We start from the raw sequence: 16,214 nt of genomic DNA on the forward strand, positions 1-16,214 counted from the left end.
CAAAAAAATGGCCTTTGACTGCAGACAGTCAGAACAGGCACTTTGAGGATAGCTTGTGGTTATTATTTAGTCCCTAAGTCATATAAGAGGCCACACTAAAAACTAGGGATATTAAGTAAAAGAAGAATCTATGTACTGAAAAGTGAGACAACCACGCGCACCTGGCTGGTAGCCACGTTGCACCATGTCTCAGACAGCAGACTGGAGAACCCCTGCCTAGATTAACTGACAGGTTATGGGCAGTTCTGAGCCAGCTCTGAACCATCTAGTCCCTGTGCTGTGAAGAAGTCCTCCCACCACCATGTCATACACATGGACACAGAACTTCCAATTAGTTCGTTGTTGTTATCCCTGTTTCTTAAGTATGAATAGCTAACCAAGGACCACCAGATGTATGAGACCTGTAACATAAGAACAGAGACAAAGCAAATAAAAAACTGTACACTTGAAGGAGACAGAGACAAGAAGACAGATGAAGAAAATGTAGATGGAAAAAGACATTGCATGCTTAAAATAAGAGCAAGATGTTTCTTAAAAAGATACCTTCAAAGAACAACAAACAATACCTTGAAAGTTGAAAATATGAGAGCAAAAGTTAGAAATGCACTCAAATGTTTGGAAGATAAAAGAAATCTCCCCTGAAAGTAATGAGAAGACAAAGAGATAGAAAATTGGAGAGAAAAGATGAGAAAACTGTAGGTTAACTCAGAGTGTAACAATATTCAGGAATGAATGGAAGTTTTATAAAGAGAAGTGGAGGAGTGAAAGTTCCAAAACACGTGTGTTCAGTCATGTTGCAAGAATACTGGAGTCGGTCGCCATTCTTCAGTTGGTAAAGAATCTGCCTGCCGGGCAGGAGACCTGGGTTGGATCCCTGGGTCAGGAAGATCCCCTGGAGAAGGAAATGATGATCCACTCTTGTATTTTTGCCTGGAAAATCCCATGGACAGAGGAGCCTGGTGGGCTGCAGTCCATGGGGTCCCAGAGTCAGACACGACCAAGCACACACACCATTCCATAGGGGAATGAAAGTGGGTGGGAGGGGATGTTATCCAAGAAACAATACAAATAATTTTTATAAATGTCCAGATTGAAGGCACCTAGAACAATAAAGGAAAAACACTTATACCAAGGCAATTACCATGAATTCAAACTCTGGAGTTTAAAGGAAAATCCCAATAACTCCAAAGAGAAGAAACTGGTCACAGGGTTTAAAATGGTACAGGATTCTCGAGAAAAACATTGAAAATTATGTTTTCAACATCCCTAGGGAGAAAACCTCAAACCAGGATTTTATACCAGGTAAACTGTCAACCAGGTATGAAAGGAAAATAGGAATATTTTCAGATGTCCAAGGTCTTAAAATTGTTACATCCCTTACACTTTCTCAGCAACCTATTAGATAATGTTTTCCACAAAGAGTAAGAATGAAAAGGAAAGCGGGAGATATGATACCCAGGAAGTAAGTAATTGAATGGAAGAAAGAAGCAAAACAAGTTCCCAAGGAGAATAGTGAGTGAAAATTTCAAGGAAGCAGCCATGCAGCAGACATGGAGAGTTCCTAGTTCAGATTGCAGGTGGAGAATCAACGGTGACAGGGGACGCAGCTCAAAGACAAAAATGAAACCCTCTGATGTGTATGAGTATATTCAGAAGACATCGCCCTACTGGTAGAGAATTTGCTGATGATTCAAGGGAAATGAAAACGAATCAAATATAGAATGAGGGGGATTTCCCTGTTGGTCCTGTGGTTAAGATTCCACCTTCTAATGCAGGGGACACAGGTTCAATCCCTGGTCAGGGAACTAAGATCCCACATGCTGTAAGGCAACTAAGCCCATGGGCCACAACTACTGAACCCATGCACTGCAACTAAGACCTGATGCAACCAAAAATAAGTCAATTAATATTTTTAATATACATAAAATGAGGCAATTATTTAATCTAGGAAAAATTAAAAGTGATGTAAAAAAGGAAAAATAGCATGGTTCAGCTGAAATATAAAAAATATTTACATAGTCACAGGAATAATGACTATGATTTTACAGTAGGAAGGCAATATGCATATTACATAACACTAAAGTATTAAAAACTAAAAGGATAAACATTTACTTAGAAATATGGAAGCAAAGAGCAAGAGCAAAACGAGTTGGGAGTGGCCACCTCTGAGGAGCAGTAACATGAGCAATGTTGAAGGGGTGGAGGACAACACTTTCTCAAAATAATTTTACTTTTTGCAACTTTGTACTCATTAATGTGGTAAAAGTTAAAATAAAAATCAACCTGAAGACTAGTCTATCTCTTGGTGACCTATAATTAAACAAAAACTATAACTGTACAGAATAACTTGTAATTAAACAGAAATAACTGGAAAAAAAAATTGTCCCTAGAAAGGAGTAATCCCAAATTTTTCCAGGTCCTAAGAAATTCCATCAATTTCTAACATAATTCCACAATAAGGGAACAGACTGTGTGATCTTAGGCCATGAAATTTTTGCACCTTGTTTGATGTCCCTGGCTACATTCCAGTGTCCCCCAGTTTACAGCCTATGGAAATTTGAATAGAGTTTGTTTCCTACTATTGTGTGGAAACAGTGTCAGACTTTATTTTTCTGGGCTCCAAAATCACTGCGGATGGTGATTGCAGCCTTGAAATTAAAAGACGCTTACTCCTTGGAAGGAAAGTTATGACCAACCTAGACAGCATTTTAAAAAGCAGAGACATTACTTTGCCAACAAAGGTCCGTCTAGTCAAGGCTATGGTTTTTCCAGTAGTCATGTATGGACGTGAGAGTTGGACTGCAAAGAAAGCTGAGCACCAAAGAATTGATGCTTTTGAACTGTGGTGTTGGAGAAGACTCTTGAGAGTCCCTTGGACTGCAAGGAGATCCAACCAGTCCATCCTAAAGGAGATCAGTCCTGAGTGTTCATTGGAAGGACTGATGTTGAAGCTGAAACTCCAATACTTCGGCCACCTCATGGGAAGAGTTGACTCATTGGAAAAGACCCTGCTGCTGGGAGGGATTGGGGGCAGAAGGAGAAGGGGACGACAGAGGATGAGATGACTGGATGGCATCACCGACTCGATGGGCATGAGTTTGAGTAAACTCCGGGAGTTGGTGATGGACAGGAAGGCCTGGCGTGCTGCGATTCCTGGGGTCGCAAAGAGTCGGACCCGACTGAATGAATGAACTGAACTGATTGTGTGAAAATTGTATAAATTTAATTATGTTGAATTGGTTCACTATATCCTTCTACTTCTCTGTATATTCATTCTATTAATTTTTGAGACTTTGATATTGAAACTCCAACAAAAATCTCAATTTATCTACTTAAAAAAATAATTGTAATATATAGTAACCTCATTCTGTATTTTCCAAGTCTCTGATAAATGTGTTATCATAGTTTGATAATTTAAAAAATTAAAATTAAAAAAAGAATCTTCATCAGACTCAACTCTGTCCCAAATCTCTGCTTCATAAATTGACATGTTAAATGGAAGTCAGACAGCCAAGAGCATAGAAGAGGCAAGTAGGACAGAATCTGCACCTAAAGTTCTTCTTGTAGTTCTTATGACAGTTCTCTGTGCCTTTAGGAAGCATTATTCCTAGAAAGGAAATCCAAGCTTATTTCCTGCAGCTGAAAATTGCACCTAAAAAATCGTCGGAAGCTGCAATACTTACCGGCCCATGAGGAAGTGAGGTAGTGATTGTAAGAAACACCCTAGGCCCATAACCACACATCCAACACCAATCATTATTGGTCTATGCAGTTTTGGTCCAAAATAACTCACGAATATAATCAACAAAAGATTTCCTAGAAAAAAAATTGATGTGAGAAATGAATATTTCAATAATTATGAACAAAGTCTGAATTAACAGCCTCACCCAATCATTAACTATCTAGCATTCATTGTATAATAAATATCTCAAATACTGGAATTGGTGCTAGAGGTGCACAAAATAATAAGTGATTAAAACACAACTCCTGCCATGAAGGAGGGCTCTGTTTTACAATGTGTTTCAACAGAGGTTCTTGACCTACAATCTATAAATCCTGAAATAGTCCATGAATAGAAATCAGGTGTTCCATGAACTTGAGTGACAAAAATAAAATTGCATCTTTATTTTCACTAAATTAACTAAACATTAGTATTTCCTTTGACAATGAAAGCAGATGCAAACTACAGTAGTATTGGAAGCATGTACAATTTTGTCACCAACTATCACCAACAGAAGTTACAGGTATTTGCATATGACATTACAGTTGATGCAGATGCCTCAAAATATTATTGACACTGATGATTACTTCAAAACTGGAGTAGATATTGTTATCTAATGTGTTGGTAAAAAATGCAAATATATTTTATTTTTAATATTTTGATAATTTTATTTCAATATAATTGGCTTCCTTTGTACTCTTGTAATTTTTAATTTATTCAATTAAAATGTTATTCTGAGAACATTTGGCATCAGATTGCCAAAGAGGTCCTTGACACAGAAATATTAATAACCCTAGCCAATTTCTTAGTGACTCTCTGTTACCTAGAGGGTAAAAGATAAGTTTTGTAGTGAGCATACAAAGCTCTCCAGTAGCTCATTTCTCACTCCTGCCCATTTCTCCAGATTTATAATCTAGTAATTCCCACCTGAAGCTTGGCCAGTTGATAATATTGGGCTTAATGTTGCTCCACACATGAGCTACCATACTGCTTCATCCTTATGCTGCTTCTTCTACAGGAATTTTCTTCAAACTTATCAACCCTGTTTCTTCATCTGGAAAACCTTGACGTCAAGAGCCTATCTTCCTTAAGGGAGGTTGTGTCCCTTCTCTGTGTTCCTATAGGAACTGTCATATACCTATGTCACCAAACTTACTGCATCAGTTAAATTATTTTGCATCTATGCCCTTCATTAGACTGTGAGCTGGGTTTTCAAAGGGCCTATAGAAGGAGTGACTTCTGGCTCTGCGGCCAGGATCTGTTACATGTGTGATGCTGAATGAGGTCTGACAGGACGGAAGACTAGGAGACAAGATCAAGCATCACTGGTTTCAGTTTTGCCTCTCTCCAATTCTAACTTTTCTGTCAGATACTGATTAAAAGTATTAAAGGCACCTTTCCTCTTAAAGGAAGTAAAACCCACTCTAAAACTAAAGGAGTGGCATTTGTAGTTCCCTGCCACTTTGTTCACAGGAGAAATATTTCCCTTCCTCATTCTTTCTCTCTGGCCTCACATCTTCCCAATCAGCCACAAATATCAGAGCCCAAGAATAGACTTTATGCTTCCCTACAGGCTGTTTCTAAAATAAAGTCAATGAGACACAAAAACTGTTTCTTCTTTCCACTTAGAAAAGAGAATTGTCAACCTCCCAGAAACAACAGGAGAAGAAAAATATTTGCTTTAAAAAAAAAATGAATTCCCTTTTTCCCCTTGATATCTTCTAAACATGAAGATAAAGCCCTAAAGGTCATTAAATGATACATTAAATATTAGTACTCTAAACACTCTGCTGCTCATGCTAGCTGACCAAAAGACTGTTAGATTTTTAAAAATTTAACCATTAGAATAAAAAGCCCTGTGATTGGATATGTGGCAATGTTTAAGTGTTATTTGGGGATAATATTTAAATGAATTCTTTCTAAATATATTCCAAAGTGAGCCAGGTTATTTAAGCCATTTTAGAAAATACATGCAGTCAGACTGAATGACGTAAAGCAGAAAATAAGGAAAGTAAAATTCAGACTAGCTCCATAGACAATACACACAAAGAAGCAATGCAAAAATAATTCATTACCAATCTCAAAACTTCCATTAATAAATCCAACTAGAGATGTTGGGATGTTGAATTGTCTTTCTATTTGTGTGAGCATGGTATTCATATAAGATCCGGATAGTGTTTTGGATACAAATGCACATGTTATTGCCAACAGAAACATCTAGGAAGAAAAAAAGTACAAGAAAACATGAAAATTTTATTTTTAAATTGTATATTTGCCACTTGTTGATAAAATATCTTCTACCAAAATACTGGTTGTTTTCAGTTCAAGTAACTCTTATGTTTGAGAGAACCTTTTAAAGTGAACTGTTCTTGTTTTCTATGCTATGTTCTCACTTTAAAAATTCAAAGTTGAACTAATTGATTAGTATATTGAATTTTGTAGGTCATTGGTATCCTCATTATTTTATGGAAATGTCTTATACATACATAGAAACAAGTTATCATTCTAAATAAGACATAGCAAATGATTTAAATAGATTTTCAGCATTACAATGCTATCGTAGAACAAAAGAATACATGCATGTTAATTTTTTTAAAAGAATGTAACATTACACAAAGGCATTATTTCTGTAGCAAATTTGCTTAAGTTCTCTTTTATGCAAAGCTATATGCAATGTATACAGCAGTATTTTGCTATTTACTGCCAGTTAATTTATTTAAAGCAATATTTTAATTATAAACAATAACAGAAATATTTCTGAACTGAACAGATACTTTCTAAGATAAACAAATATGAATACAATATTCCACATATTGAATCACATTTCCTATGTATTAGTATAACTCCAGACAGCTGTCAGGCTGACATAATCCATAACAAAAATCAAGGACAACTTAACAGATAGAATCATTGTGATCAGTAGGAACGAGAATGGTTAAATATGAAAGGTTAACATTTTGATAGTTTTACTAAATCAGAAGGGAAAAGATTTAGATCTTAGAAAGGGATTTGAAAAAGGAGCATTGTATACTGGGTAATCATAAGTTAGGTAGATTAATTACTGCTTCAAAATCAACAAATTATGGATAAATAGGTTTATGTCAACCTGAATGGTGGTCTCCAATCTTATACCATGGGGCTTTTTCCTTGACCTCCTTAAAAGTATTTCCTGATGACACTTCCATCCTGAAAGACCATTCAATTCACTGTCCAGCTAGTACACTCATACACTAAAATCCTTACCCCTCCAATTTCTCAATCTTGAACCAACCCCATAATTTATACACTCCTTTCAAGAGGGAGGGCTCCAACTCAGCCATGTGCTCCTCTTGATCAGAAAATGGTCTCAGCATCTTCACCTTCAAATTTACCTCTCCCTGCCACTCTAATTTTCCTTCCACTTTTAAAAGGATGGATCCCTCCCCCTATATAAGAAAATCTCTCCATCCATGCTCTGGAACCCATTCCTTCCATTGCTGAAATCCTAATTCATCAATTACTAACCGCCTCCTCTATTTTCAACCTCATACTCTTTACTACCTCCCTCTCTACTAACTTATAAATATATGCAAGATATTTCTGTCCTAAAAAATATTCTTTCTGCCCTGGTGCAGGTACTATCAAGCTGTTTGGAAGAATAGTCTAGATTCATTGCCTACACAAACCTTCCCCTCGCCCTTCAGTCTACTACAGTCTGGCTCCTCCTGAAGCTACTCTGTAAAAGGTCATTAACTTCCTGATTTCCACATCCAATGGACACTTCTCGGTCCTCAGCTAACTTGATGACTCAGAGTCATTTAGCATCATCAATCTCTCTTTCCTTCCTAAAATTTCCTCTCCCAATGCATATTTATGTCTCTGCCTACCTGCTAGACTCTGTATTCAGTCATCTCTTCTTTGGCCAACTTCTTCAGGCATTTGTCTCATACCCTCTAGTTTTCGCCTGATATCTTCTTTCTAGTAATTCTCATATTTCTATAGCTTTAACTACCACCCAGATGCCCAAATCTCTCAAATTGATGCACAGTTTAGCTTAGACAATTGCAATCATTTTTTTTGTCTCCTCTACTCTTTCCGACTTCCAATCTCCCTTCTACCTGCCACCACCACTAACTTGGAGCATGATAATTATTCATCTAATTAATGAATAAAATTCATAATTAGCATGTGATTCCACTTCATGAAACTTTTTAGTGGCTTCCAATTAACAAAAACCCCTACTTTTTACATGCAAACAAAGCCTCATTTATATCTCACTATCATCTCCTGCCCCTTGTCGCCAAGCATAATATTCTACTTATAGTTCTTTTAATTCATCATGCTACTTTAAATCTCAGTGACTTTTACATGTGGTCCTCCACTTGTAGTGTTTTCTTCACTTTGTGCATCTGTTAAATGTATGCTCAATATTTAAAATTCACTATACCATTATTTCTATTGTGTAGTCTTCCTTTGTCTTTCTACTTCCCAGGTATCCTCCTTATCTTCCCACTCTGCTGTGTTCCTGCCTCTATTACAGCCCTCAGCACAGTGCACTTTATTATTTTTAAGGGACTTTATTTTTCTATTGGCCATGCCACATGGCACAAGAATCTTAGTCCCCTGCAATGGAAGCCAGAGTCCTAACCACTTAACTTCCAGGGAATTCCCCACAGTACACTTTACTTATGTGTTTGGATGCCTATAACCTCTTATTTCACTATCCTGCGAGCATCTCAATGATAGGAGCCATATGTTATTTACCTTTGTATCTTCAGTCTCACAAACAATAGGTTCTCAGTGCAATTTATTGAATAAATGACAGAATCAGTATTCAAAAACATCTTGAAAAAGTAGTCAGATCTGAAAGTAAGCTGACTATAGATGAAATTCAATAGGATTAACTACATCTAAGCCAAAAGTTACCTCACCAATTAATTTGGGGAAATCTGAATATAAATATATGTGGAAAAGACTTGGAAAATTTAAATATCAAGTTCAATATAAGTCAAAATGCATATTGTCATATGACTGACTAGATAGCATAGTTATATCTCTAGCTATTTATCCTTTTATAATAAATCCCATTTATAAAAACCATGTTTGGCATCTCCTTGTAAATCTTTGCAGAGCACACTGTAAATACTTTCACATGATTTTATAATTCAGATTTTGTATTTAAAAACAAGCAAAGCCAACCAAGCACAGTACAAATCATATTTTAAAGAATAATTTCTTTTATTTAACATTTTAAGAAAGGAAACTCAATAAATCATGATCCCACTTTCCTTTTCCCGAAACATCTAGGTAGGCTGTCTAACTAGTGGCTATTCCTACCCGTGTCTAGTACAAAATAACTTTGATATTTATAAAGCTAGTCCTATCAGCTTTCAATAATGCCCCAGTTTCAATAATACCTTTGAAGCAAACTTGTTGAAGAGAGTCCTTTATTACTTTCGAAAAATGCTTGCTTAATGAGCAGATTTCTAAGGTCAGAGAATCAGAGCAACCCAGACGACTTATGAAGCAACTGTCTTTTACCTGATAAACTTGTGCTTGCAATACGTGGTTGTCACATTCAGATCAATATCTAATCCTGCCAAACTCCAACGTTATAAAAAATTAAAAGCCAATTGTTAATATATAATTCTTGACTCTTATCCACAAATGCTATTAATAATAACCAGTATTTATTGAAAGCTTACAATATTCCAGTCATTGTTCAGAGCATGTAAAAGGAAAAAAAAATTCTATGAGATAAGAGTAAATTGTCATTATCTCTTTCAGAGGAGAAAACTGGACCACAAAGAGGTGAAGCAACTTATCCAAGGGCAATTGCAAACCAGCAGTTGAACTCAGCACAAATCTAGGAAGCCTGGTCCTCAAGCTTTATTTTTAAACCCTCGGTTTTAGGAGATGGACATCAGAATTAAGGAACAATTTAAGGGGATTTTTAAAATACATAATTAATGTAGCATTTCAGGCAAAAGTGGTTTTCTAGCTCTATATCATGATTCTCAACTTTCCTGTATATGTAGATTTTTCCTCTACACATATAAAGAGAAAACAAACTTTCAATAGGAAGAAAATTGGTGGCAGTGTCATAGTTTGATAACCACTTACAGGCACTAGCTGTAGAATCAGGACAAGTATCCAGATCTTCTAGTTTATTCAAATTTTGCTTGAAGGCAAAATGGTTTTATGGTTATGCAAAAAGGATTGCTCTGAAATAGTTAAGAATACCCAAAACAGCTAGCAAAATGGGCATTTTTCTTATAGAGAATGACTGGTATGTTGCCAAAGCTTGAAGTAAGCATTTGTTTTAGTGGGTCATTGTGAAGTCATCACTGAATAGAGATTAAAAAAGCTTTTCTGTCCAATGTACTATTTTCCAGGAGAGAGCTCCATACTTCTCTCACCAGAAGGGTGAACGTTAAATAGGCCTTTGATCCAGGAAAGTTCGGAGAAGGCAATGGCACCCCACTCCAGTACTCTTGCCTAGAAAATCCCATGGACGGAGGAGCCTGGTGGGCTGCAGTTCATGGGGTCACTCCAAGTCGGACACGATTGAGTGACTTCACTTTCACTTTTCACTTTCTTGCATTGGAGAAGGAAATGGCAACCCACTCTAGTGTTCTTGCCTGGAGAATCCCAGGGACAGCGGAGCCTTGGTGGACTGCCGTCTATGGGGTCTCACAGAGTCGGACACGACTGAAGCGACTTAGCAGCAGTAGCCAGGAAAGTAAATCGTACTGTATTATGTGTGCTTGAAAATGTTTAAGATCCTCATTTAAATCCTTCAAAGCTATTCTGATTAAATTTCCTGAATCAATAATCCTATTTAGACACACTCTCAGTTACAAACCAATTTCATTAAAGCAAGAAATTATCAATATATCAGGTGGTATGATGTTACTATCAGATTAGTGCATGAAGATATAAACAACTTTACAAGATCTAGGTTTAAAAAGAAAATACAGTACATATACATATATCCACACAAAGCAAGTCCATACCTTCAACTTGGAAAGACATCTTATTCTATGAGTTTCCATTCTTTCCTCAGTTTCTCCCATGTTGTTCTTCTGAATAGTCCAAGATATTTATGTTCTCAATCTTGATATTTCTTAATTCTAGTCTTTTAAGAAGACAAAAATCTATTAAATTACTGACAGTCATAAAGCATCATTCTTGTGAAGAAAACGGTGAATCTGAGTAACAGAATCAAGAATCCACTGTGTAACAAAAATACCTAGGAAGCTTCTGATTCAGATCCAGAAAGTAATGACCTTAGAGAAGATTTAGTTGTTAACAAGTTTTCCATTGAAAAAGTTACATCAAATCATTTCAGTTACTCTTTAGTGAGATTAAAGATTAAAATAATTTGTTATGTTCTCCTTGTAAAATAATAATCACATGGTTAAAACAAAACTTTTCACTTCTTTAGCCAAAATAAATAAAACCACAATGAGCTCCCTGGACTTACATGAAAATGCTGCTTTTAGGAACACACGGACTTTGATTTGTGTGCTAAGTATCTGGTTTAGCAAGCCTACAAAGACTCAAAAATCTCGTTTGGCCAGGCTCCCTCTTCAAGTTCTTTGGATTCCAAGACTTCCCTGGAGTCTCAAGACGGGAAACACTTTCTGGGGCACTGCTGATTCACGGAAACCTGGGGAGACATGGAATTTTAATCATGGAAATAGCCTAAGTAAAAACAACAAATAATTCTTTGATCTGGAAAGGAATCTTACAGCTGCCAGTTAAGAAGTGAGGTCTAGGAGAAGACCAAACAAAGGTGGTGATCTATACATATACATATATATTAAATACAGATATATGTGTGTCTAAGTATATATACACAGTATATAGATAGATGCTTTTATATGTAAAATAAAAAAATGGCATAGTCTTTTAAATTCTACTAATGCATTGTCAAAGATTTTGCCTATTTCCTTTCTTGAAACCAGGGCAATATTTTGTACCAAAACCAAACTATTTCACTCTGACAATATTTATTCTAGTAAATTTACTTCAAGTTGTCAGATGCTATCATAACAGTATCCCCAGGATTAATTGACTAAAATCTTCTGAAACATATCCATTTAACAATATCCAGACTGGCCTTAATTTTTAAAAACCTGTATCTAATTCCCTACACACATTAAGGCAATAGCCACTGAAAAATTATATATGAATTTAATTATCTTTAGTCCTTCTTTTATGAAAACAACAAATATGTATCAAAAGCCTACTCTATGCCAATCATTGTGTTAAGCATAGGATTCCAGCTGTGAACAGGACAGATAAGTTGCCCTAAAGACAATAAATATATATCACTAGAGAAGAATAAGGTTCTGTGGATGGTACTTGAACCCAGACCCCAAGGAACTTATATTTCTCTTGGGAAAGGTAAAACTCTTCAGTAAAACATATTGGAATAGAACTGGACAGTGTGTGATCAAATACAAAATGTTTGGTATGTGAGTGGTAAAAAAAATTCATAGGTCACAAGTGAAAAGTATTAGAGACCAACCTTAGCAATTCTGAATGACAATACAAATGAATTCACACTGAAATCCCTCCCATAAAATTCCAAATCACCTTAAGTACAGTGCAAGTACATGACACTAGCTTTAGAAAAACCCATAGACAGGGATGATTTATCAAATGACTGGGAACTCCTCTTCTTTGGTCTTCATCTATGCGGATGCAATGCAGGAGATGCAAGAGACCCAGGCTCTATCCTGGATTGGGAAGATCCCCTGGAGAAGGAAATGGCAACCCACTCACTCCAATATTCTTGCCTGGAGAATCCCACGGACAGAGGAGACTGGCGGGCTCAAAGAGTCAGACTGAGCGACTGAGCACACACAGTCCTTATCTGGTTTTATCATAAACTTCTTACCTGCCCTCATTTTTTCCTTCTCATCCATTTCTAAATCCCTCTCTCCTATGCTTTTTTTCCCTTTTTTCCCCACACTTGCTTGCTTATATTTCAAAGTATTAGAGCTCAATATAACCACCCAACTTAACAATAAGAGGAAGAGAACTTATTCCTCTTGGCATCAAAGTTGTACTCTTGCATCTTGGTGGCTAAAATCATGACTATTCTAGATGCCCATTTTCCCCATATTGCTGCAGAGGCATAGAAGTTGGAGTTGGTAAGAGAAAATCCCTACCCTGGGAAATTCTGTGTTTCCTTATAAGCACTGTGATACTGTGCAGGTTTTATAATCACGCCTCAAGGATTTGTTACAAAATATGTTTCCAGCCTTGAAAGAAGTTTTTAAACAATTGTCTTAACTGGGACAAAATGCAATGTTTAAAGCTAAGGATTTGGAAAGAATTAAATGTGATTCAATTAGCACTAGTGTTAACCCTCAGTCGTGTCCGACTCTCTGAGATCTCATGGACTGTAGCCCACCAGGCTCCTCTGTCCGTGGAATTCTCCAGGCAACAATACTGGAGTGGGTAGCCATTCCCTTCTCCAGGGGATCTTCCCCACCCGGGGATCAAACCCATGTCTCCTGCATTGCCAGGCAGATTCTTTATCATCTTAGCCACCAGAGAAGCCCTCAGTTAGCACTAAACTTTCCCAAATTTGCCAACTTATACAGTGAAAACATTTTAGCTTTTCAGACACTTTGGAAAAATTTTAGTGGAAATAAATAAATACGTTCTATTCTTCTTACTTAACAAAATTAATTAATGTCACCATCACTGCTGAGCACTTTGGCCCTAAATCAGAGACTACACATGTTTTTTCCTTCATATCCTGTAGACCAGACTAGAGCCAGCCTTATGAACCCTTTTGTCATCACAGCTCTGTCCACATGGTGATTTCTGCTCCTAGGACTGCAGCATCACTGACCCAATCCCCATCAATCATCACTGCTGATGAAAATGCCTTGTGGCAGTTTTATTAAGTAGAGAATCACTTTATTTCTCTAACTCCTTCTGAGCATTCAAATGGCAGCAAGTAATTGTGCAGCATGAACGTAGTTGAATTTTTTCCATGTCTACTGGTCACAACTCTGCCTTTTGTGTCTTCTTTTTGTTTTCGTTCTAATTGTGGTAAAATCACATTACAGAATTGTTCACTCCAGAACAATTGGCACGTGTTTGGTTAGTGGATTTCTAGAAATTTTTCATCTTATGTGGTTGAAAGTCTATACCCATGAAACAGCAACACTCTGGGGTTTTTGACACCCCTTGGTATCCAGCCCATAATGATGCATCTCAACCATAAAAGAAAACAATTTTTTATAAAACAAGTAAGTGGTCTTATTGAGCTCTTTTCCCAATGATAAATACACAAACATAGCTTCTATTGTTACAAACTTCCTGGGGAAATACATACATTTAATTTTATATTATTCTACACTATTGAATTAACATAATAAAAGCTTTACTTTATCATGACAAAACTAATAGTACATACATGAAGAAGATTTAGGAGAACATCCTTTCCCTGGGAAAAAAGACAGGGTCACACCAGCAAAAATCTTACAAAACTTGTTTATTTCCAGAATCTTCAAATGGGTCCTTGCTCTGCAAAAAAGAGAACAGCCTCCTGGTGGTATCAGCTGAAATCATATTAGCGAATACCAAGCCAGGCAAGTACATGACAAAGAAGCACAAGGAGAGTCAACAACAGCTCTTTGTTTGATGCCTACCAAATTATCTTGCTTCTATTAGTTCCTTTTCATCAGAAATCAAAGAATAAGACAATGGATTCTGCAAATCAGCCTTACAAATAGAGGCATTATTTTAAGTGCAAACTCAGAGGAGGTATCAGGAATGCATCACTCTGCTAACACTAAGGGAAAAATTTAATCAGGCCATAGTCTTGCACATATGATTTTACTATGCAAAGCAAGGGATGGAACACTCAGAAATATAAGTAAAAACCATCATCAGTAGTCCAGCAATAAACATACCTACCCCAGTTACTTTGGATACCCAGTTACTTTACTGTCTAGCGCTAGATAATATGGTCTTCCCAGGTGGTGCTAGTGGTGAAGAAACCATGTGCCAAAGCAGGAGACACCAGAGATGCAGATTAAATCCCTGGGTTGGGACGATCCCCTGGAGGAGGGCATGGCAACCCACTCCAGTATTCTTGCCTGGAGAATCCCAAGGACAGAGGAGCCTGGAAGGCTACAGTCCATGGGGTTGCAAAAAGTCAGACACAACTGAAGTGACTTAGCATGCACAATCATTGGATAATAAACCAAGACCTGAAAAAGTAAAGCTAAAATCTGTCTTCTACATCTTTAGGGGAGCTGGTTGTGAATATCATCAGTGTTACATTTCATGACAAGTAACTCTAGAGAATGATTAGATAATTATGGGAGTAGCCAATGTTTTTTTACATCAGCAACTTGAACTGTTTCGTTTTCATATTTTTATCCCAATTTCTCTTTCTCTTGCCTTCATAGGCATAGTTTTAGATTCAAAAATTCACACTAACGGAAGCAGCCAGATATAATCAGACTTTAATTCTAGTTTAGTTGTGAATTGTTTAAACTCCTTTTTCTCATAGAGATAAGACTTCATCTGTTTATGAAGCTCCTCTAAAAACTGTAAATCCAATAATATGCTTAGATTTTTTTTCCAACCCAATTATTTACACATTTGTTTATTCACATAAACGGAAGCAGCCAGATATAATCAGACTTTAGTTCTAGTTTAGTTGTGAATTGTTTAAACTCTGAGTCTATTTTCCCTTATCTATGATGCTGGAATACTTATGCCTACCTTGCAAGCTTGTTATGAAAATTGAGTTATAAAATTTATGTAAGACTCCTAGCTGACTTACTAGAATGAATAATCACTCTGTAAACAGTAGTGATTATTATTCATTCATTCCACAAATATTTATTAAGGCTCTACTACATTCCAATCACAGTAGTTGGTGCTAGGAGTACAAAGTTAAATACAATAAGTGCTTACTCTTAAGCAGTATCACAAGCTAAAGGGAGAGATAGACAGTTAAATATTAATAATAGTTGTTTAGTGCTATCATGCAGACAATTTGAGCCAAGTAATAAAAATAAGCAATGCATGAAAATTGTTTATTTGAACATTCATTCAGAATATCCTTTGCATACAGCATAGTCATTTTACTTGGGCTTTGAAATGAAGCACAACTGGTCTGAAAGACTGTTTTTAAGCTAGCTGTGTGATGTTGTACAAGTCGCTTAATCCACCCATACAATGAAGATAATCTCTATCTTTTTATCAGTCAAGGTACAGACAAAAGAAAAGAACCCATGACAGGTAACTTAATAGAGGATTTAATTATGGGAAATTAGTTGTACAAGCATCAGAAGAGATAAAAAGCCAAACTTGGAAGAAAGTAGGCAACCCAGAGACTTATGTTAATGGCAAGTGTCTCTCACTCCTGAGACTATATCAGAAAGGGAAAAAGGCTGAGCTGCCAGGGATAGACAGACACTGCCAGAGGCACCAGTTAACACAGGCAGCAAGGAGCAGAAGAAAGGTCTTT

At 36.6% G+C, this 16,214-nt stretch overlaps 1 protein-coding gene across 2 annotated transcripts in view; it reads right to left on the reverse strand.

The window, feature by feature from the left end:
- Positions 1 to 11,291, reverse strand: part of SLCO1A2 (solute carrier organic anion transporter family member 1A2) — a 51,117-nt gene extending 39,826 nt beyond the window's left edge. The window contains exons 1-4 of one of the 2 annotated variants that reach the window (XM_043441516.1): positions 11,187 to 11,291; positions 10,717 to 10,838; positions 5,797 to 5,938; positions 3,684 to 3,816 (exon numbers count right to left, since the gene is read on the reverse strand). In XM_043441516.1, coding sequence (XP_043297451.1) covers positions 3,684 to 3,816; positions 5,797 to 5,938; positions 10,717 to 10,776 — 335 coding nt within the window. In that variant the 5' untranslated portion in view covers positions 10,777 to 10,838; positions 11,187 to 11,291. Of the gene's footprint in view, positions 1 to 3,683; positions 3,817 to 5,796; positions 5,939 to 10,716; positions 10,839 to 10,952; positions 10,978 to 11,186 lie in introns of those variants that run through there. The other variant, XM_043441517.1, reaches the window with a different exon arrangement.
- Between the last annotated feature and the right edge of the window lie 4,923 nt (positions 11,292 to 16,214).

Source organism: Cervus canadensis, chromosome 21 (assembly GCF_019320065.1).
Source record: "Cervus canadensis isolate Bull #8, Minnesota chromosome 21, ASM1932006v1, whole genome shotgun sequence".
Lineage (NCBI taxonomy): Eukaryota > Metazoa > Chordata > Mammalia > Artiodactyla > Cervidae > Cervus > Cervus canadensis.